This window comes from Canis lupus, chromosome 17, assembly GCF_011100685.1.
Source record: "Canis lupus familiaris isolate Mischka breed German Shepherd chromosome 17, alternate assembly UU_Cfam_GSD_1.0, whole genome shotgun sequence".
NCBI lineage: Eukaryota > Metazoa > Chordata > Mammalia > Carnivora > Canidae > Canis > Canis lupus.
This window is the reverse complement of record NC_049238.1, coordinates 26,717,423-26,740,904: the sequence shown is the minus strand read 5'-3', so window position 1 is coordinate 26,740,904 and position 23,482 is coordinate 26,717,423. Positions and strand designations below refer to the sequence as shown.

The 23,482-nt window shown below is 39.5% G+C and overlaps 1 protein-coding gene across 7 annotated transcripts in view; it reads right to left on the bottom strand.

Annotated features, from left to right (window-relative positions):
- Positions 1-23,482, bottom strand: part of RASGRP3 (RAS guanyl releasing protein 3) — a 98,750-nt gene that overhangs the window by 11,311 nt on the left and 63,957 nt on the right. For all 7 annotated transcript variants that reach the window (XM_038561248.1, XM_038561250.1, XM_038561249.1 and 4 more), the window contains 10 exons: positions 23,231-23,333; positions 21,948-22,010; positions 21,242-21,373; positions 19,781-19,928; positions 18,146-18,319; positions 17,658-17,774; positions 15,185-15,460; positions 8,611-8,688; positions 4,953-5,066; positions 1,700-1,815 (listed from right to left, as the gene is read on the bottom strand). In XM_038561248.1, coding sequence (XP_038417176.1) covers positions 1,700-1,815; positions 4,953-5,066; positions 8,611-8,688; positions 15,185-15,460; positions 17,658-17,774; positions 18,146-18,319; positions 19,781-19,928; positions 21,242-21,373; positions 21,948-22,010; positions 23,231-23,333 — 1,321 coding nt within the window. The remainder of the gene's footprint in view (positions 1-1,699; positions 1,816-4,952; positions 5,067-8,610; positions 8,689-15,184; positions 15,461-17,657; positions 17,775-18,145; positions 18,320-19,780; positions 19,929-21,241; positions 21,374-21,947; positions 22,011-23,230; positions 23,334-23,482) is intronic.

The window sequence follows — 23,482 nt, the reverse complement described above, 5'->3', positions numbered from 1 at the left end:
AAAGTATTAAAAAAGAATATTCATTAGAGATTATTCCCCCCTTCGTTTACTTTTCACTCCAAATAACCAGGCTTCTAGCCCTACGATTCTATTGAAACTGTCACAATGACATCCTCAGTGGCCTTCTCACCCCTTGAAGTTGTTGGCCTCCTGGGCTGCATGTGGCATGCGGACAAGCTTCTTCTTTGGTGATCCTCTCCTCCATGTAACCCTGTGATTCCACACAGCCCAGTTTCTCTCCTGCCTCCCATGCTCCTCTTTCTCTGGCTCTCTTATAGGATCAACTTATTCCTTTTAGCTTCATGGTATGGGGTAGAGGGTAAGAGTCCCCAAAGCTGCCCTCCTCAGGCCCCAAGCTCATGTTCTTCTCAACTTTCCCATCAGAATTTGCTCACATGCCTGGGACTCCAGCTTGCCTGGCTGGGCTGAAGACCCAGCAATGTATACCTCTGCAACTGTTCTGCTGAACCTTGGTATCATATCTACACCTTACTAGAATCTCCTGGATGTTCTACTTGCCTCTCAAAATTGACATATCTCAGCTTGTCTGACAAAAATCATGTAAGCTATGAATATTTCAAACCTTCATTTTTAGTAAAAAAAAACATTTTTATATATCTTTGCTGGGACAGTGTTTGGTCCATCTAAAGAACTGGCAGAAAAAAAAGAGATGAAGAGTAGGAAGTGATTTTAAGTTCATGTCCTACCTACATGTTCCTGACAGAAACAAACTAAGGGAAGTAGATAGTAAGCAGGTAACTTAAATTTTACTTTGTAAAAGAAGTTTATATTTCTAACAATTTATTTCAAATTATTCTTTGTTCTAGATATGCAATGAAGATGAATTAAGGTTTTAAGGTGTTTGTGATAAAATACCAAGGCTTTCCTTGGTGTATTGAATTACTTACAGATTTAGTTTTTAAAAAATTCTCACACCAACAAAAATATTACAGGATGTTAAAGTGATATAATTTGGACATTTCACCAATATAAAATCTAGCATCTCATTACAGATGCTTTTGAAACAAGGAACTAATCTCACACAATTAAAAATTAAGCAATCAAATTACTAATGCCAGTGTTTCTCTGCAATATATATTTTTTATCATTATTTTCTAATGAGCTGGCTTTTAGCCTCTAAAGTCATCTAATTTTCAGGAATCATTTGAAGCTAAAGAGAAATATATTTTTACTTCATTTATCAGAACAACCTTTGTGCTAGCAAAGAGAAAAAGCAAGGACACTTCCTGGCTACCTATAGATATCATCTGCTCTTCTGCATACTATAAGTAATTTAAAATAATTTTACCTATTTGTGTGTTTTAGGATTGCCCTCAAGTCCTTTGATGCTGAGGACTTGACGAGCCTAGGTGTAACTATATTTCTCATCTACTCTTGTTCGATGGAGGTTTGGGGGGTTGATGAAATAGCTAAGCAGAAGTAATGTGGAGAAAGGAAATTTGGGCTCATTTGCAAATGGGCACTCAGATTTAACACGGATGGTGTAGTCTGACCTGTGACTTTATCCAGTCATGTTTGTGGACACCAAGAAAAAAATCAGTGAAACATTGGACTTCTCTCATCAATGTGCTAGGATTAAAGCTGTCAGGATGTAAATTAAAGATATCCCTGTTCTCCTCTGACACTAATTTTCTACTTCAGTATAGTTGCATTACAATATAACAAAATTAAAACTTACTGATCTTTGTCCAGCACACAGAAGGAATCCAAAAAGGGAAAATTGGCAGCTATACTTTCAAAGTCCTCTTGGGAGATGTACCCATCATGGTCATGGTCATAGTTTCTAAACACAGACTGAAAAGGAAAGACAAATATTTATTGAATAGCTATATGAGTCAGGCTCTGAACTGATTATTGGGAAAGCAGTGATAATCAGAATATTGTTCTATCAAGGATCTTGGAACCCAGTGGGAGATAATGAAATCCAGAAGTCTTTATGGTATAACAAGATAAGTGTAATGCTGAGGATAAAAATAGTCTGTTAAGTGGGGAGAGTGGAACAGAAAATGAAGCTTTAAAATGTTAAATTATCTAAAAAATTCAAGTATGCTCTAAATGCAATTTCAATCAGAATTCCAGTGGGAATTTGTTTGAAATGAACACATTGATTCTAAAGTTCAAATAGAAGTGAACATGTTGAGAATAGCCTAAAATTGTTTAAGATGAAAAATAATGAGGGAGAATGTGTCCTATCAGAAATCAAATAATCTACAAAGTTATGTGAATCAAACAACATGGTACTGTAACTTACTACAGGGAGCAGAGTCTGGAAATAGACCTATGTATATACAGGAAATTAGAATATCAAAAACTATCTTTTCAAATCCACAGGGAAATTAAAGATCATCCAATGACTGCTTTGAGTTAAAATGCTAATACTCTTACAAAATCAATTGCCCCAAACTAAATTCTAGATGCATTAAATATTCTAATGTAAAAACTAAAGCTATAAAAATATGAAAGGTAAGTAGATAAAAATATTTTTTTGTTTTGTGTTGAGTGGGAAAGGCCTTTCTTACCATGACAGTGAAGTCAACAGCTATAAACGAAAACATTTTATTACATAAAATGCAAAATATCTGAATCAAAAAAGCTCAGCTGATAAATTTAAAGATAACTGACAGAGAAGATTATTTGCAAATATACATGAGAGCAAAGACACAAAAGGAAAATGGGAAATCACCAAAGTAAAAATACAAATGGCCAATACATTCATGGAAAATGATCGATTCTGCTAATAATTACAGAAACACAGAGAAAAAAAAATTTTTAACCTCTCAGATTGGAAAACATTAAGATAATTGGCAATTTCCTAGGGTGTGAGAAAATAGGCACTCTCCTATTAGTTGATAAAGTAAATAGCTACAATTTTTCTGGAGGATAGTCAGTGCTTACTCTCTGACCCAGCAGTTCCACTTAGGGGAATCTGTTCCAGGAAAACAGTTGAACAGTGTTACTTAGGGGCATACATGGGTGTATGTGTTTATGGGGAGCATAAAGTCATACAAGATAATTTACAAATTATCAGTGTTTTTCCCTAGAGAGCAGAATCCCCAAGGCATAAAAGTAAGGCTTGTATTCTCTATATTTTATGACAAATTGCATATTTACAATGATTCTGACTTTCTTTATAACCAGAGAAAAATAAAAGTTTTCCATTGCCCTCTGCTAAATTGAATTTTCAAAAAGGTTTGTTAAGTTCTCCTCAAAAACACAATGTGATCTGATATATGCAAACAGATCATAATGAGTCTTTCTCCCTTTTCCCCATGGTTTCTGTTTATTCTCTTTTATCCATATTGCCCTATGTTGTAAGCTGCTTCAGGAGTATTTTGGAAGATGACAAAGGCATAAATGAACAAATTACTTAATTAAAAATTGACTGTTTAGCACCCATTGTAAGTTTATTTTTAGATAGCTGAATTGTGCAAAATCATAAAGCATTACATTTTTTGCAAGTCTCAATATCAATATTTATCTACAAAGTTGCTTGAAATGAACTATTCTACAGTACCTACTATTTATAGTCTAATATCCATATTCATGTCAAAATACAATCTTTTTTGTAGAATAAAATTTAGTAGAAAAATTCATAATAAAGCCCAGTCTTTCCTTTGATTGAACCAAAAGTAGGCAACATATTCAAACTGAGCCACCCTTCCCCCATGAAATCGGAGAGAAAATAAGAGAGATGTCATAAGGGAAGAGAGAGACTCCCCATGTGGAGCAAAGAAAGTCCGTTTGCAGATAATGGAATGAGCACACAGCGAAAAGCAGAGAAGAGAGTAGGAGAATCATTCTGTCTTTTATTTCCTGGTTACAGACCTTCCTGAGCTGTAACTCCATCCTGCTTGGATCCCTTACCCCCCCTTCCTTGGCTCCAAGTTGGATCTGCTACCACAGCACCAACACATGGCTTCCACTGGAGCTTATGCTTCTCAGTGCCTTCCCTCATCCTTTCTGACCTTTCCTTGCTGCCTCATAGGCTCCACAGAACTTTCCTTTCAATGCATCACAGTTCCCTGAACGATCCAAGATGTAGAATGTTCTTTTTCTTTAAACATCCAACCTCAGCAAAAAGTTCATTTTATCCCAAAGATAAAAGATATGATCCTATTGCATCATATCCAGCCATGAAAGCAGATGTTTAATCAGGGATCACAGTTTTGTTTTGTTCTAAGATTTTATTTATTTATTCATGAGAGACACACATACACAGAAGGAGAGGGAGAGAGAGAGAGAGAGAGAGGCAGAGACACAGGTAGAGGGAGAAGCAGGCTCGACATGGGACTGACGCGGGACTCGATCCCGGGTCTCCAGGATCAGGCCCTGGGCCGAAGGTGGTGCTAAACTGCTGAGCCACCTGGGCTGCACAGGATCACAGTTTTTAGGGCCAGGTATGTTTCCATTTGCCCCACATTGGCACTTCTACTCTTCTTTCTCCATGGAAAACTCTGATAGAGATCTGTCCATCATTTAGTGATGTTTCAGACCTAAATGGCATTGTGCTGCTGTGTCACAGACTCCCAGTACATACAGCAAGAGAAACTATGCAACATACAGGATTTTTTCCTACCCTCAGGTTATTAATTTATTGGGCATTTTATTGTGATCCACATAGGTTTTCTAATGAGTAGATTCTAATTCCCAAAGAGTCCCTCAAGTTGCAAGGGCAACAGTGGCATCAAATGCTACAGAAAGAGAGTTGGAAGTAGCTGAGGGTATTTGGGCAAATGAGAACAGAAGGCCAGAAGGGGGAGGGGTCCTTTCTGGGAGTCTCCCCCAGAGGCCAATGCCAGTAGACCTAAGTATCTGCTAAATTGTTCCTACCTGCCAGAGGGCTGTTTCATTGACTTCAGCTGACTCTTGGGCAACTATAGAATATTCTGGAAAGAGAAAGGGGCCTTCTACTCTCTCCCTCAATCACTCACCTCAACTAATTTCCTTATGTGCTTGTTGATGACTGTGGGGTCTGGCTTTGGCATCACTCCTGATGCCCACTCCAGGGGCACCACAGGCTTGGTGGGCGTCGTAGGGGAGGTAGGCTGTGACAGAAAAAAACACATTTTTCAACTTTATCTGAGACCTTGAGCAATTAGGGGACAAAGAGAAAGACATATACATTTTATATATTAATAATACCAGGAAAAACTTATATATTAGCTCTTAAATGTTGTAAAAAACGAGCATCTTTTGTCAATGGGATCTACTCTGTGGCTAAATACACATTTGGATAGTGCATTTTCTGTAGCAGTAGCCTGGATTCCATTATTTTAAGTGGAAAAAGAGGTATTGCTCTTCCAACACACCAAAAAATCCTATCTTGTCTCCCCAAACATTACTAAAACATTCTCAAAACCTATATAATACTCCATACAGATTTTTGTATAATGTAAAATATACAAAACACCAGTTGTCTAATTCTTTAATATTTGGTGTTGGGGATAAATTAGTAGATGTGGGCAGTAAGTGAGCCCATGAGAATGGTCAAGTTTATGTCCTCAAACCAGTTTCCCTCTCAGTATGCTTAGTCACTTCTCACTGGCTCAATGGGTCTCCCTAGCCTCTTTGGTGAATTTACTTTATACGTTTTTCCACATTCTTGCAAGACATTTTCACTAAATGATGTGGAGAAGACGGTGGTGGTAACATATAACATGTTCACACAACACAAGGGAAAACACAATCCTGCCAGGAGACCAGCCAAGAGTGGTGTGTGCTTTATTCTTCTCCTTTGGACCCATATAATGTAAATATTTTTGCTAGTGCATGCATGCAAACCTGTACTGGCAGGTTTTTAGTTGATACTGAATTGGGAATAAACATGTTTGCAAGAGGAATCGAGAAGTAACTGTGCTAAATTTAAGCCTCTGGCAATGTTATGAGGTGGGTGTTGCTGATACCCTGCAGGCTACCAACTGAACCAAAAATTATCTGCTATCTGAATAGGATCATCGAGACATAGACTCACTCATACACACATCATATATATCACGGATCTTTTTTCCCTTTATTTAAATTCAATTTGCCAACATATAGTATAACACCCAGTGTTCATCCCATCATGTGCCCTCCTTAATGCCCATCACCCAGTTACCCCATCCTCCCACCCACCTCCCCTTCCTCAACCCTCAGTTTGTTTCCTAGAGTTGAGTCTCTCATGATTTGTCTTCCTCTCTATTTTTTTCCCCATTCAGTTTTCCCTCCTTCCCTTATGGTATCTTGCACTATTTCTTACATTCCACATATGAGTGAAACCATATCATGACTCTTTCTATCAAGCTTTTCATTTTGTTCATCTGATGAAGGATAAACCCATGGTTCCCAAACTGTATAACAAGGTACCCCATCCAGAACACTGCAGTGGACTTCAAACGTTTACTCAAAGATATTTCAAACTTCCAAGGGAAATACAGCAGTATTTGTCAGACATCATGTGAACTACCAGCTTGAAGTAGTTCACAGTTCACCCATTAGATAGATCATGCTACATTTTTTCAATGATATCATATCTTTCCAAAGCAAAAAAAAAATCAATGTGGGACAAGAAAAAAGGTAGCAGTATTCACTCTGATTCCAAGATTTAAGAAATTGTTCCATGCCCAACAGGCACACACATCCATTAGTAAGGAATTTTGGTTAGGAATGAAATTACAATATTATTTTTATTTCAACATGTATTATTTTCTCAAGTGGGTTCTAAGTCATTAGAACATTGATATATATTAAGTTGTTTGGACCTAACTATTTTATACATGGAATTGAACGGTATTTCTTTTGACCTAGAGGTGGTGTGAAAAAAACAAGATGCAAAGTAAGACACAAACTGGCAAGACACGAAGGGTGCACTGTGAGGAGCAAAGGTTCGCAGTGGGACTACGGTGAGGCCCACCAGCACCAACCATCAGCACACTGAGTGTCCTGACAGGAGCTTGTTCTCCAGTGTTAGCATATGTCACACCTAAGCACAAAACAGGATGATATTCCACTTAGACAAGAGACAGAAAGGGAATGGAGAAATGCATTTTCATAGATTCATAGGATTTTAGCCCTTGGAAGGAGCCTTGAAAGCTTCTGCTTTTACAAAAGATAAAAAGACTTTTCTACATTTGTTGGAAATGTCTTCTAAAATTGGCAAAATGTACCCTGAAAAGAAACTAAAACAAATCTAAAGAGTGCAAATCAGTCAAGTGTGCTAACACGGTCATTCCTAGCCTGTTCCTGATACAAGGGCAGGAAAAAGATGAGCAGCATCACGTGGTAGAAAAAGCACAGGCATTAAAGACAGGCCTGATGCATCCCATTTCTCCACCATACTGGCTATGTGCTCCGTGTGAGACATCTGTCCTCACCAGACTCCATTTCCTTAAAAGTTCATGAGATACTGTTGCCCCACCAGGTACCTAACAACCAACCGGTAACAATTCAGGTACCTAGTCACAGGTAAATAAGGTGTGGGGAGGTGGAAATGCATATATACAGCTTGCCACTCCGCAATCAACTTCTTCACACCAAAACTAAGGAATGAGAGAAGAGTTCATAAATTCTTTTTTCTAATAACTTTACTGTTCTCTCCAGCTGTTTGTCATGCTAACTTTGCAGAATCTAACCCTCACTCATTCCTTTGACCTTCCCATGTGGATCTGTTCTTCAGTGTCTCCAGGAGATGGTCCTCTGAGGGCTGGTGGTGAGGTGAACATAGTGATGGAACCACCACACTCACCATTCTAAGAACAGGTGCTTCTAGTCAACTGACTCAGACTCAAATGCATGACCTCCGAGCACCAGAGAATGACCTTACTGTCATTCTGCCTCTTTGGGGCTGATGCTTCAGAATCAGAATAGATGGTCAGACCTAGGGTCCATGTCTCTGACAATATGCCACTGAATTCAACTGGTAAGGAGGTAGGGCATGAGGCCTTTATCATAAACCTGATCTCATCTAAGAAGCAAACATAGACAGTTTTTCCTTCAACATGCAAACCTCATCCTCACTGTAAATTTCAAATTCACTGAGGTATTTTTATTAGCATAAAACATATCTAAGATACAATCTACTCACTAAAACTAATGACCAGTGTACATTCAGTAATGCAATTTGCTCAATTGCAGCAGATAATGTTTCTTTACTAAGAGTCAGCTGTTAATTGAGACATGATCCAATGTGATACTGAAACTCTGAGCTGAGTTATTAGCAGAGAAATTTGTGCATTATGATTAGGGCATTCAAAATTTATTAAACCAAATTTTATGCTGAATGGGATTTTATATTGAAGAGTCTAGATGCTCTGTAACATTGAGTTCTTCTTTTGTTGGGAAGAGGGCCTATATGTATAACAAATTCTCACAGGACACAACACATAGAAGATAAACAATAAAACAGTAATTAGGAATATGTTCTTCTTTATTAGACTCTGCTGTGAAGAAATAATCCTCAAACTGTCAGGGCTCAGCTGTTCCATTGGCAAAATGGAAGATTTTTTAAATTCTTCAATCTTCAGATCACAAAGCATCACTGTAACAGGCACTTACTATAAATGACAAACAACAGTATTTGGCACTGATCCTTAGAGAGAAAACACCACCTACCGATTTAGAATTTCTAGGCTCTAGCACCAGTGACAGTTTATAGATATCATCTTCTGTGTGATATAGGTCCAGAGAAAGCTGCAAGAAATTAGAAGAGATAAATGATGATGTTGGCTCACATTTACTTATTTACACTGCTGAAATATTTTCCAAATTCAATGCTTAATGTCTAATAATTTGAGAGAATGCAGAACATTAATAAGATAGCATGTAGAGGTACAACATGAACTTTTAAAGAAACAGTTAAACCTACTATGGTCATCATTATCCTATGATGTGTTTACAGCAGCAAAAGGCAACACTCTCAATGCTATAGGGATTGTTCAGGGAGATGGTTGTCTAGAGTCTGGTAGGCCTGAGTTCAAGTGCTGAATCTACCACTGGTTAGTCCTGTCACCCTGGGCCAGTTATATTAGAGAAGTCTGATACTCAGTTTCCACATCTGTAAAATGGAAATTACCATAAAAGTCCCTAATGAATTGCATTTTGATCAGGATCAAATGGAATACTTCATGTGAAATACTACCCGTGAGCCCTGGTACACAGTAGAATGTCAAGAAAGGTTATTTGGTGTTGCTACTGTTACTATTGATATTTCGTGTGGATGTCACCAAAGACAGAAATGATCAGGATGGAGTCACAGAAGAACTTGTGAAGTAGGACTTACCTGGGAGGTCTTGGGGAAAGAAAGAGGGAAAGATCAGGGCAGGCAAGGACAACAACTTGGATAAAAGATTGGAGAGGATGGATAAAATCAGTAAAACTTAAAATGCACAGTCTCATTCACCTAAAATAGTAAGTCATGAGACTTCAAATAAGCCTGGATGAGTCCCACCCACACCCTTCAATGCTAAGCTACCTGATGAACCACATCATGTCATCAGTAGTGACTGTAATCAGGTGCCCTGTCCTTTCTTTGGCCATTTAGACATGAAAAGTTTCTTTTAACACATTTGAGTCTAAAGACTTGGTGTGTGTTGATATGGAATGAGGGAAAAGAGCAAGGAGGAGGAAGTGGGAGAAAACTCAGGCAAAGGATGTCTTTCAAGGATTTATCTTTTTGTTCTCATTTTTTTTTAAAAGTTGACATTATACAATGTCATTTTTTAATTAATCCTTCATTCATTCAACAAATATTTATTGATCATCTAATATGAGCCCAGGACCATTTTAGTCACTACTCTAGCTCCTAAATTCAACATTTAAATTAAGGATTTTATATATCAGGTCATACGTGGCTTTGCCTAGATTTTGTCACCTAGAGACTTTTCTAAACATAATAAAATCGACTTTATTATAAAGTGGCTCCAGCATCACTTCAGATCTTGAAAATCTTGCTCACAAAGAATGTATCTACCTTTCCCTCAACAGCAGGCACTCCTGCCTCCAGGGGCTCTGCCTTTTTGTTGGCGTCCATCATGTATCACAAATGAATGCCTTTAAGGCCAGTCCATTATACAAAAGAATGAAGTGGGATGCAGGAAAGAGATCTTTTGATAGGAACATTGGTATAACAGTGTTTTATTTAGGAAAAAAAAATCTTTAGAAATGTAATTACCCTGGGGACCTTTCCTCTCAGCTGAATAATAAAAACTTGTGATAAGTGGAATCTGACACTGGATCTCCAGGTTAGGGAAGCAACAGGGAGAGCAGTGGTCCCTGACGAATGAGAGACAACCACTGCTCAGCTAAGGCAAATTGTTGTGAGCCTGACAAGTGCCATATCTTTTCATTTGTCAAAAGAAGCCAGAAATCTGGATATTTCATTAAATATCTCACTTTTTTTTTACTATATGTGCTGCCAAAGTAACCACTCTCAATTTTTTTTTAAGATTTTATTTATTTATTCATGAGAGACACACAGAGAGAGGCAGAGACATAGGCAGAGGGAGAAGCAGACTCTCTGCTGGGAGCATGATGTGGGACTCGATCCTAGGACCCTGGGATCTTGCCCTGAGCCAAAGGCAGATGTTCAGCCATTGAGCCACCCAGGTGTCTCAAAATATCTCAATTTTTAAATACTGGCAACTAATAAAATCTTTATGATTCCATGTGGGCCAAAAAAAAAAAAAACCTATCTGCCATGGGGAGTTGCCTGCCATTTTGTAAATTCCACAATGGAAAACTCTACTGGCTTCTAAGCTTCAAGAAAGCAGGCAGTGCATCCATCTTTTCTACCTCTATAATCCCAGCCACAGCTTGCTGCCTTACATTGTGAATACTACACAAATAGAAAATCAAATGACTTCTTCTAAATTCCTTGTTATAGGAGTTAATCTGGACTTTGACGAGTCCTGTTCCTGTCCTCCTGATTAGGCCTCTAATGACTGGCATTGGCATCTGTTGGAGAAGGGATGACAACAGTGGTAGAACATCTCACCAGAAATCCAAGTAATCACACACTAAGTAGGGGAGATGTTCTTTTAAAAGACACAGAATATCTTGGCTATTTTCATACATCACATGGACAAATACCAGATCCTTTGATGGAAATATCTTCTCCAAATGTTTGCTATCTATTAGCGGTGGTGTGAACTTAGGCAAGTCATTAACCTTGGGTCTGAGTCTGCTGGTCTATAAAATGGGAGGCATAAATAATAGCTCCCTCCCAGGACTGCTGTGAAGACTAGATGAACTGATGTGTATCCAGCAGGGGTTTGTTTACTGGACCACAGAGATGGGCGCTGTAGAGTATGGCTTCCAGTCAAATGCCACCATGTTCATTAGTGAATGTAAAGCTGCCCCTGTGTTACTCTTGCCATTGCTCTACTTTCCCAGCCATGACCTACCTACAAGCATTCTCTCATACCCTCTAGGTTTTATAGCCCTGTGTGGAGTAACCTGTTTTACTTCCTATATACCTATATTTTATAATTATAGGCAGTTTGTCAGTGGAATTTCAGGAATGTTTGCTTGTGTCTAACATATTTTGAGTTTGATTGTTTTTGAAAAAATATCCTTAGTCACTGTCTCAGGTTGCTGCATTTACATCCAAGCCTATCAGCAAAGATGGTTGTTTTGATTTACTCTGTACATTAAGACCACACTGCCATGACTGGAAAATTATAAAATAAAACACACTTGGTCATCAAACTATCTCCATTCACCATTTTTGCAATTCTTCTTCTTCTTCTTTTTTTTTTTTTGAAACTGTAAAAATACAGGGGGCTTTCCAGTTATTTGCATATACTCAGAATGGTAAAAGTAACTGATAGATCTAAAAATACTATGAAAAGAATCAGACAATTTCGTACACCATGAAGCAAGAAGCATCAGCTTTCAAAGCTTCTGGTTCCAGGATTGGGATCACAATGGAAAATGCCTTCTCTAGATCTTCCCCGAAGAGGGGAACAACCCAAATCCCAACAGTTTAGTGCTGGGGTCCTCCTTCCTTTACAGCCCAGTGCTGTTCAGGGGGTAAGTTTACAATGATAAAAATGGCACAGAGTCCCTGATTCACAGATTTTGTTCTGTAATTAACTCCTTCTTTAGACATCCATGAAGAAAGAGAGATTTAGTTTTTACAGATGCAAAATAAAATAAATGTCAGCAATGTTCCCACATTACAGAGTAAATGTCCATCATTGAGAGAGAGAGGGAGGAAAATCTGAATCCCTCATCCCTCCAAACTGGGATTTAGATTTTTCGCCATTTGCAAGCCTGTTGTCCTATAGAAATTTGTTTCTTCCTTTGTAAAATACAGAGGAGCAGTGGTGATGTTACATGCTCTGCCCTGTCCAGGCTACCTCCTAGGGTGTCTGTGAGGATCTATCAAGAAAATACATGTGAAAGTTCTGTGAAAATGCAATCAATTATTACAGAAAGTTCAAACATTGCTATGCAGCTCACTGCATGGAGCAGACACTCAGTAGTTGTGGATTCATTTAAGAGTTCTTATTTTTACCTTCCAGGGCTCTCTATTGTGAATTGGCTGCCTTACCTGAGGCCATGTTTAGAAGCGAAAAATCACTTTGGGCAAAAACTTGACCTAGAGTCTTGGGGCAAAAGAATGGCCCCTTCAAATACTGCACTTATGGATGCCTTCACATACATTTGGGCAGCTTCTGTCAATCAAATGGTTCTAATCCCAATCCATATGTGCTCTGTGAAATGCCCATTGGGCTCTAGGTGAACACCTGATGGGAGTCACCTCTACCTGCATTGAAGAGATGAATCCACCTGTGACCAGGAAGAATGAATGTGCACTGAACCTCTTCCTTGGTTGTGGGGAGGAAGGAGGGATGTTGTCTTTAAATAGAAACTGGCTTGATGATAGATGCTCATACGTGGGGCTATGCTATCCTGAGGAGCCACTGGGCTGGAACCACAGAATCAGACTGACACCAGGTTCCTCATTCTCAAGGCTCCACCAATCTTTCTATTTAGAATCATAGAAGTTTAGAGCTGGAAGAGATCTCACAAATGAGCACAAAACCCTTCATAAAAAGTCCAAAGTCCAAGCCCAGTTAGCAAGGAGACAAAACTAAGTAACTGCACACATAGGTAAAGGCTAGATCTCCCACCTAGGATTTCTGCTACTGCACTACACTAGATAACACTGCTGTTCCTAAATATGGTATTTGGTGGCTTCTATATTCTCCTTTATTACCAAAAGGAGGAGGAGGAGGAGGAGGAGGAGGAGGAGAGAGAGAGAGAGAGAGAGAGAGAGAGAGAGAGAGAGAGACTGAGTGGGTATCCTCTTTTTTTTTCCCCAGAGCGAGAGATTGAGTTGATATCATCTTTTTTCTTTCCAGCAAAAAAAAAAAAATTTTTTTTCTTAGTCCTTATTTCTAGAGTTTAGAACTTCCATTTGCACCCAAAAAAATTTCCTTCAAAATCCTTTGATACTTCTCTAAATATCTGTCATTCTGTTGCTTGCTGCATTCACAACTCAAAATTAATTCCCCTACTCCACCATTATCTTTTGTCTGGATGAGAAAATGCCCGAGTACGGTGACCTGCTCTGTGATGTTCTCCCCCACATGGTGAAGCTGGCCTGGATGCAGGCTGTCTTAGGCTGGTCTGCAGACATCACCTGTGCCTGTGGCTTTGCAGTCTCATCAGGGCTGCAACTCTGGTCACTTATTCATGGAAACAGATTTACATGGCAAATGATCAATAAATGCAGGTGCCTAGATTGTTGTGAGGTTTTTTTTCCCCCCCCAATAGAGAATGTCTGTGTGTTTACTGTTGTCAGACAAACTCAACCCCAAGAGATTCATGTTTCTGTGTTTTGGCCACTTCTGCTTTATACTAAGGTACAGCTAGCATTATTGCATGCACTTTAGGGGTTCTGTTCTTTCGTAAACAATTATGTGCTCTAGGAACAGTTTGTGAAAAAGTCTAGGAACCAACACTCTTATTCCAGTGTAGAGTCTTAGGGGGATTTAGGCTCTCAGAGCTTCAGAATGGTTATTCTTTTCATTTTCTATGGCCATTAAAGGAAAATAGTCAATTCAGTATTGCAGCCAAGTGTCAGATGCTTCAGTGTTATAAACCCAAACAGGGAAGTTGCTTCTCCATTTGTTAAACAAGGGTTAGAGAATTTGGTTATGCCTCTTCCTCCTGACAAAGCAGCCGCCAATGGGGAAGGTTCTCTTCTTACACCTGTGGAGTCTAAAAGCACTAGAGCAGCCTAAAAGCACTGGAGACCAGCCACAAATGACAAAAAAAAAAAATACATGAATGTTAAGTAGATGTCTTCTGTCCAACCCATTTCATTCCTAAATACAGCATTCAAGTCATCTGTTGAGCTCTAAACATGCCAGGTACCATGCTGGGGATATGGAATGTGTAAAGCAGGTAAACAGAAAAAAAAATTGAATACAAATGATGCCTCCTATGGTTATAAAAGAACAAAGGGCAAGAGCCACACATGTGACATATGTATTACTGCTCTGGAGAGGAACAGAGAATGATCCAGAAAGACAGAGGCTTTTGAATTGAGCTAGTCACAGGGGTGGGTAGGGAAGGGATTTTCCAAGAAAGTGCAAAGGTCAGGAAGCAGAAGGCAACTATTCATGGTGGAAAGTCCAATGTTTCTCAGAGGCAAGTGTGATGTGGGATCAGGTGATAACAAAACAGTTTGGATAGACAATGAGTCTGGAAGGGCCTCGAATGCCAGGTGGGTTTGCAGAGGTTGGTGGGGGGTGGGGCAGGGAGATTACAGAAGAGGTCTGGACATTACCCCAAGCTTCAGCTATAACTGCACAGGGAGGGCAAAGGGAAGGGGATGAGGTGAGGCCATGTAGAAAGAGGTGTGATGAAAGAGAGTGAGAAGGGCTGAGTGCAGGAGGGCCTAAGAGCTCTGGATGCAGGCAGAACTATAGGGGTGGTGACTAGGCTTCCCCAGACAACAGGAAATTTCTTTGCCCCAAGATTATAGTCTCAATTCATGCTGCTTATGGGAGTGGGTTCCCCTGCCCTCACCCACCCTTTCCGATTTCTTCCCACCTACCAGCCCTGCATGCAACCTGGTGAATGACTGGCCCAGATCATCCTGCACCCTCCTCCTGTCATGCAGTGAAGCCCAGAGGGAAGAGCCTTAGTGCAAACTCCTGTCCCTTGAACTCACTGTTAGCAGGTTGATCAGATCCATGTTGGGTTCTAAGTGGTGGGAGGCGTTCTGGAGGGACACCAGTTCACTCAGGGTCACGGAGAGCTGGTGCATTTTTACAATGTTCACTTTGTTGTCCTCTGTCCAGTCTGGGAAAATAACATGGACTGCTATCAAGTCCTTCAAGTGCACGCCAAGGATGGGGATCTTGAAGCCCTCACAGTCGGCGAAGGCTCTGCGGTAGCTGCAGTAATTGCCATTGGAGGAGACCAGCTCTGTCATTTCATGCCAGTTCTGGGAATGGATGGAAAAGGAGAAGTTTCAATCTTCCTTTCTGCCCACCCCCAGGCCCTGCTGCATGTGGCTAGGACATTCCTTGGCAGCTGAGAGAAGTATCAATTGCACCTACCCTGATGTAGGGGAAGTATTCACCTGGAAAAGGAAAATTAGAAAAGGTACTGGTTCTGGCTGTGAGTGGGAAAGACTGTCCTATTTGACTACAGAACAGAAATTGCCCTCACCTCTGCCTGCCTGCTAGGGATGTTGGCATGTTAAACAGCATCAAACACCTGCAAGAATGTCACACTTCATGGAGATATTATGATCCACAAATATAAGCATTATCATATTAAAATATATAGTATATGACAGTGTCCTCATTGTTCTAAGAAAGTTGTAGTCATGAGATTACTTGAAGGTTAATCTGGGACAGAATAGGGTAGGAAAAGCCACACTGGGGTGTGAGATAGCTACGGTTTGGGACTCTGTCATTAACTAGAAGGGTGACCTTGAAAAATTAACTTCAGGTCAAGAGGGCCTCAGTTTCCTTTTCTGTAAGAAAAAGGAGTTCAGATAATTTTCAAACAGACACTAGTGATTCCAAGCCTGTAAGAGCCTCTACTGAATACTTACTCTTCACAACATGTAAAATAGGTTTTGCTCTTTACTTGAAATTCAGTACAAAGCTAAAGGAAAATAAGACACTTGTATAGCAACCCCCCTTATACATAGAATGTGTGCCATGTTTTAGGTCAGACAGCAGCATATCTTGGCTTACATCCTGCTGTTTATTGTTAGTTGCCCAACAGCAACTAGATCTTCCAAATAGACCTCATTTTCTATCAGTCTGCACTTTCTCCAAGCAGCCCATGTGACTCAGATGGAGCTGCATCCATTCCCAGGTCCAAAGATGGGTTCTGATTTACCATCATCCTAATTCCATCACTCTGGTTTGTGATTAATTCAGGAACACAGAGGTAAGCCAATCAGCACATTATATTCCTATAGCAACTGTTATGGTCCAGGAGTGAGCATATGACTTGAGGTAGTTCAATCTGCCTAAAAAGAAGGTTTTTCATTCCAAGGGGGCAGAGCTGAAGAGAGTTTTCCCTATCTCCAACTTTCATGAGCAAGAAAGTATCATTTTCTTGCTGCTGCAGACAGTCCAACCAGGAGGGAAACCAGTCTAATGAAACAAACAAAAACCTAATCCTCCAAAAAAGAGAGAGCTACTGAGCCAGAGTTCTGATCAGACCACGCTTGGAGCTGGCCCTGTCTCTGGACTTCCAGGTATAGGAGATGGCTCATTAGCTTACTGTTTCAGCAATTTCAAGATTTTTAAAAAACTTATAGCTGAAAGTTTCCTTACTGATTACAGCATACTACATGGTTACAAGGAAATCTTTTCATAAGGATGAAATGTTCCTTTTTACTCAATAAGGGAAAATATTATTATTGTGATCTGGAAATAAATATGACAGAAAAAGCTGGGTTTAGGACAGGATTATTATTATTTTTTTTATTATTATTTTTTTAAAAATATATTTTTGTTCCTGAAAACTCAGCTATAAGTCTGCAGGATTTCTAGATAATGTCGGCATCTCCCTTCACCTTTGTATTGTTCACTGCCCTGAACACAGTACTATGTGTTCAGTGACTTCATTTGAGGAGGGTAGGGTAGGAATGATTGGTCTTATTCTCCTTGTACCCCTGTGTGTGTCACAGTGCCTATCACATAGTAAGCACCAAACGCATATTTGGGGAGTACTCACAACTGCAATATGTTAATGGTTTTCAAGGCCTTCTTACTGGGACACTTGACACCACTTCCAACCTATTTTTCTAGGCAGTGTGGTTACTCTCTTCCTATTTAATTCCCCAAGTGTAACCAATCATTGCCTAAAAGGAAAACTTTCCCCCTGAGTGACATTTATTAGGAGCATCCTAGCTCTCTTTTTTTTCCCCCCAAAGATTTTATTTATTTATTCATGAGAGACATAGAGAGAGGCAGAGACATAAGCAAAGGGAGGAGAAGCATGCTCCATGCAGGAGCCCAATGCGGGACTCGATCCTAGAACTCCAGGATCACGTTCTGAGCCAAAGGACAGATGCTCAGCCATTAAGCCACCCAGGTGTCCCTAGGAGTATTCTATCCCTAAACAATTTATAAATGACTTTTTTTTCCTTGGGATTAGGATCTAATCCACTGTACCTTTGTAACTTCTGAAGAAAGATGAGAATGAGTCTCCTTGAGGCGTGAAATGGAACTATGGCTAAGGCCTCCCACCACTGCCATCAGGGTGTTAAAATTTTTGAGCTGAAGGAGCTTCTGCAATGAAAAATGTTAACATCAATACTTTGTAACAATTTTAAAATTATTCTGGCCTTTCTGAATTACAGGTGAATGCATGCACAATTTCAACAAGGATCTAGGAAAAATATTATCAATTTAAAATGAAGTACAAATACAATCAACCAGAGAAACATTATTTTATAGAAAAAATAGTTGTAATACATGCTTCTAAGTATTGCCGATTAAAAGCAATCTCCTTTCATGACAGCATTATGAGTTGTTCAGTAGATATGAATACTTTTACTGTCCTTTATATTATGAACCCCAAATTTCTTCAACTTTTCTCTAGAGTGAGTGAACATCTAGATTCGTTTAAGAATCCCATCTAATTCCCAGACATACCATACCTTGGCAACATTGATAAACTTTGTAATGACTTCTGCCCTTTGCTGGGGGGTTGGTTTGCTAAGGACCATCAACTGGACCCACTTAGAGATTCCATTAAATAAAGCAATAGATCTCTCCAAGGTTGGATTATTCTCCAGGCATCCATGGATGACATAGCTTTGGTAATCAGTGAACTAGTAAAGGAAGATCAGAGACTCTGAATTATAATGGAGTATTTGCAAAACCAAAAATTAGAATGCTGTATGGAAGATGTGAGCTACTATTTCATAACAACATGATTTATTTAACATTCATAATGGCATCTTACACATTTGAATATACATGTACCCTTAACATTATTTTGCTGTGTTTCACTTCCCCCATACACAGACACATACTTCCACATCACAGTGTTGGGGGTGTGGGTGGGAGTGGGGAAGGACAAGATTTGAAGTCACATTCCAATGAGTCCTAAATTTGCTGGTTCATAAGATCCACCTGGGGCATTTGTGTTATACGTAATGGTTTCTGGGAATACTCCAGACCGAAAGGATCAGTACCTCCAGAGGAAGAACCTAAGAATCTCCATTTTTCAGTCACTACTGATGATTCCAATGGTCAGGCAAGTTTGAAATATAGTGGCATACATTAAAGAAAAGGAAATGAATATAAACATAATGATTTCAAGTCAGGATAATTTTGTAACTTTTTTTTTTTCAAGAAAAAATAGAAAAAAACACTAGTTGAAGTAAGGTAGCTCCTAAGCAAAAAGAGACACCATTTCAGGAAGTCAGGATGGATGTCATCAGATACATATGAGCCTTCCATCATATAAAGAGTGCAGGGGGTTCCCTCTCATGGCCTGCTGATGGAGAACCGTTAAGGTCCTCTCCAGGTAGGATTATTTATTGAAAAGAATCAGCCTTTCAGAAATCCATACTTTCAACTTCATGTTCTTCTTTGCAAGTAATAATGTAATTAACTCACTGGCATCTTAGAAAAGAAGGAGGAAGAATAACTACCCCAGAGTTTGCTAAGACAAAGGCTGATTGTGAGCCATTGTAAAAATATTATCCTAACAAGTGGATAGTGAGTAGGTGGCTAGGAAGAAACCGTAGCAGGAGGAAGAGAAAAGAGGTAGAGAAGGAATGCTATCAAGACAGAGTAGGAAAGAAAAGTATAATTCAGGATCTCCATTCCTGGGAAAGAAACAACCTGATAGGAGATTTTCATCAAAGCCTACAAGTCTTATTTTCAACCTACACCCATAATTAGGCATTTATACAAATCCTTACCTAAATAAAGATTTCTTCCCTCAAATGAAGGGGCTTGCAAAACATGTTCACTTGGGAGAAGTCAGTGGAGCTACATAAACCTTGAATGGTTAAATCTCCACTGAGTATTTAGAAAATCATGCTTTAATCCTATGAAAGGAGACATTGAAAATAGCGACAGATATATAGCTCCTAAGCCAGAAAATAAAGACAGGATAATATTTATCTTTGGTTAAAAGGGATTGTTCCTGTGAATTAAGGGCACTTTTCCAGTGGAGCACAATGACAGAGCTGCCAATACTTCAGAGTATGAAAATGCAGCTCTTGGGAAAGTTGGCATGGGGGTTGTTATCCTTGGAAGAATAAATGTCAGTTTCTTACTGAGATCCTTCTAAAAGATTTATGCTCCAGAAAAGTGAGGTGCTCAGCCAATTCAATGGGCTCCAGATGGTCAAACAGCAGACAGGCTTTTCCCTTCTTGGATACTTTTTTCCTCTGTGTGACTCTTCTCATCCAGTCATAGGAAGGACTATAAAAGAAACAGTGAGTCTGGTCAATGTGCTGAAAGGCCATTTCACTCAATGGAAGTTATTAACCTACTGACTCTGTAACTCTTGGCCTGCTTCCAGGAGCTTGTGCAAAATACACGCCCTGTCCTTCATATTTGAAGAGAAAGCCACTGACCCATTGCCAATAGAACATAAACTTTGAGCTGTTTTTCCAGACAGGGTGGGTTTGCACTGATCTATCCAGAATCTCTTGGCCGCTCTTTCTTGTGACCAGTTAGGTTGGGATCATAGGAGAGAGGTCAGGGTTAGGTATATAAATTTGGCAGATTATCAGTATATAGGATGGTGATTTAAGGCACCTGAAAACCACCAAAAGGTGGTTCTCACACTCCAGCAACATATGCATTATCTGAAAAGCTCGTTATAAAGACAGAAGTCAAAAAAAAAAAAAAAAAGTCAAAAAAAAAGTCAAAAAAAAAGTCAAAAAATAAAGACAGAAGTCTGACCTCACTGCCAAAGATTCTGATTTGCTAGGAATGAACTGAATAATCTGTTAACAACATCCCTAATGATTCCTAGATCACACACTGTTGATCAGGACTCTTGAAGAAGTATTCTAGGAAAATGGACTAGAATATGAATGCCGAGGACACAAAGGCATATCTTTGCAAGATGCATTAACCATATGTAAGGTCATTAAATAGTTTTCTAAGGTAACTAACGAAGCTAACTAGTAGATATAAAATGCTGGTCTAAGAAGTACTGAGTTCCTAATAACTGAGCTAACCAGTTCATGGCAAAATTATAGTCAATATTTGTACAGCCTCAGACTAACCTCAGAAGCACATGGTACAGGGCTTCTCAAACTTGAATGAGCATATGAATCACCTAGGGCTTTTACTAAAATGCACTTTCCAATTCAGCAGGTTTAGGGTGAGGCCTAAGAGTCTGCATTTCTATTGAGCTCCCAGGTGATGCCAATGTTACTCATCTACAGACCACACTGTGAGTGGCCAGGACATAGGAGACAGGAACTAGATTTAGTAACTAAATATTGAGCATTTATTATGTGCCAAATGCTATGTTACTATGTATTTGTTGGATGCTCATAATAGCTCCATGAGAAAGGTACTATCACCATTTTACAAACAAAGAAACTGAAGGTTGGAAAGAAGCATATCCAGTGGGGCTGTGCTTATTGCAGCAAGGTTTTCCTCAAAGCAGTACACCTTGATTCCGAAACAGTATGTACTGAGCTTAAGTGGAGTCATCACCACTCCCTCCCCCAAACAGTGGACTCATCATGTTTGAAAGAAGCTTGTGCCACTCTTACATGCTGGATATGTCGATGAGGCTGATGTGCTTTTCATACCCTAGTTGACTAGCTACTTCCCGGAACTCTTCGGTCATACGGATCAAACCAAGATCCAAATTAAACTCTGCAGGAAATTTGAGAATCCAGTACCTGAAAGGCATCAAGTATTTTTGACGATGAGATTTCAAGCTAGACCTTTATGGAAACTATTGTATCCTTTTACAGATTATATTTAACAATGAACCCAAAACCATATCCCAAATTAGCAATCTCCTATTCCCCACCCGTGACACGGGGTCTCACTCTTCCCTCCTTCGATCAAGGACTCTAGTCTATCACATCCACTCTGAGTCTCTCTCTCTGACCCTAAGTTCTGAGCAACTGCGCTCACATCTAAGTGTTGAACCACAGCTGAGAGGAAACACTTCTCCCGACTCATGACAAACTAGATAGGAAAGCATGTGTGTGGTGGGGGGATAGAGAAAAAATGAATTTAGTCTTTCCAAGAGCTAGTTTCATTCCCTAACCACATCTGCTACTGCTTGATCTCTAAGAGAAAGATAAATTCTACTCCCAGGAACAGAGAAAGGCCAACTTAAACAAAATGAGTATAAGGAGGAATCTGAGTCAATTCTATTGCCAAACCAGGTCTGCTGCCTGGGGCAAAAGAAATTGTCAACCATTCCAGAACCATATATTACAAGACAATTACATGTATATTTACCTCATGAAGTAGCAGATCTTTAACCGAACTTCATCACAGCTTTCTCCACTGGCATCTCGATACGTATACTAGTTAAAGAAAAAAAAACCTCTGCACGCTGTTTCCTTTGCCCACACCTTCAGCTGTTTGACCAGTTTAGATGAATTCCTAATAAGAAGGCCATACTGGGGACATGTGGGTTATGTGGATGTTCAGATAGGGGAGAGAATGGGCTCTGACGATGTCAGCACTGAATAGTTATAACCTACACACTACTCCTTAATATTGAGACCTGGGGACCCTCAGACCACTGGGGACTAGGATCTTGCTCCCTTTTAGGGACCTCTGCTCAGGGTGAATGTCCTCTTACCCCCTGACGTCCCCTTCTACCCTGTGACTGTGGGAAGGATGGAAAGAAGAAGTAGGAAGTGGAGGAAGCTTGCAATGAGTAGATGGATGCCCATGTGGCCCTAATAAATACTTGACAGACCTTTGGCCTTTCAGACTCCTCCTACCCTGTGAGGATTCCCAGTCATCTGCAAGCTGGGCTTGAAGCAGTGGGAGACTGTAGGAACCAACATTAGTGATGACATAATAAATATTAGATCTCCGGGAATAAAACCTCCCTGTAAATGTGAGACTGTTTTGTCATTTTGGGTCATTTGGCTTTCATCCACCTTTCAGGACTGTGTACAAAAGTGGTAGACTGCTAAAAGCCCTTATTATAGAATGAGGTTTCTGTATTTTGTTCTGTTTTTACTTTTATACCCAGAAGGAAATCTGAAATTAAGGTCAGCCAACAAATTGCAATAAACTTGCTAGAATGTTCTTTGTGTCTTGTCAGCAAGGGAAGATGTGAAAACTCAGGTGGTGTTTATGCCTGAGCCAGATCCCATTATTTTGGCTGGCATTTCCATATGTCTAAACTGTATCCTCCAAAATGTCCATCATTTTGCCATCCTAAAAAGAATAAATTAGTTCCTGGGATCAGTGTTGGCTATTCTTTCATTGTACTGACAGCAGAAATGTTTAAGTCAAGTTAAAAGCCTTCAGCCTACAGCTTCTGTTTCATTTTATATCTAGTAATTATTTTCAAGTAGAGCCAAAACATCCAGATGGATAGTCAACCGTTTGGTCCATCATCCAGATGTCTTGTCTAGACATCTATATATATCCACAAAACAGCTGGATAACTGACTAAAGACTGTTTATTCATCTTAATTTACCGGCTTTTGTTAGATGCTCTATCTAAATACAGAACTTGATTTATGATGGTAAAAATTACACAGTAGTTGAAAAGATATATGCAGAGAAGTTTTTCTGCCAATTCAGTGGAAGATAAATACCATCGGTGCATCAGTAGAACTATTCTTGGCAAATAACTGTTATTCAGCTCTCCATTGTCATCTGTTAAAAAATAAAATAAAATGAGTGAGAAGACAACAGTACTACTCTTCTCTTTTTCTAATAACAGTAGAGAAACATTAGTGTCAAAAATTTTCTCATAGACCCAATTATTGTTTTCCTCCTCCTTCCACTGGTACTTCCTTGCAAGT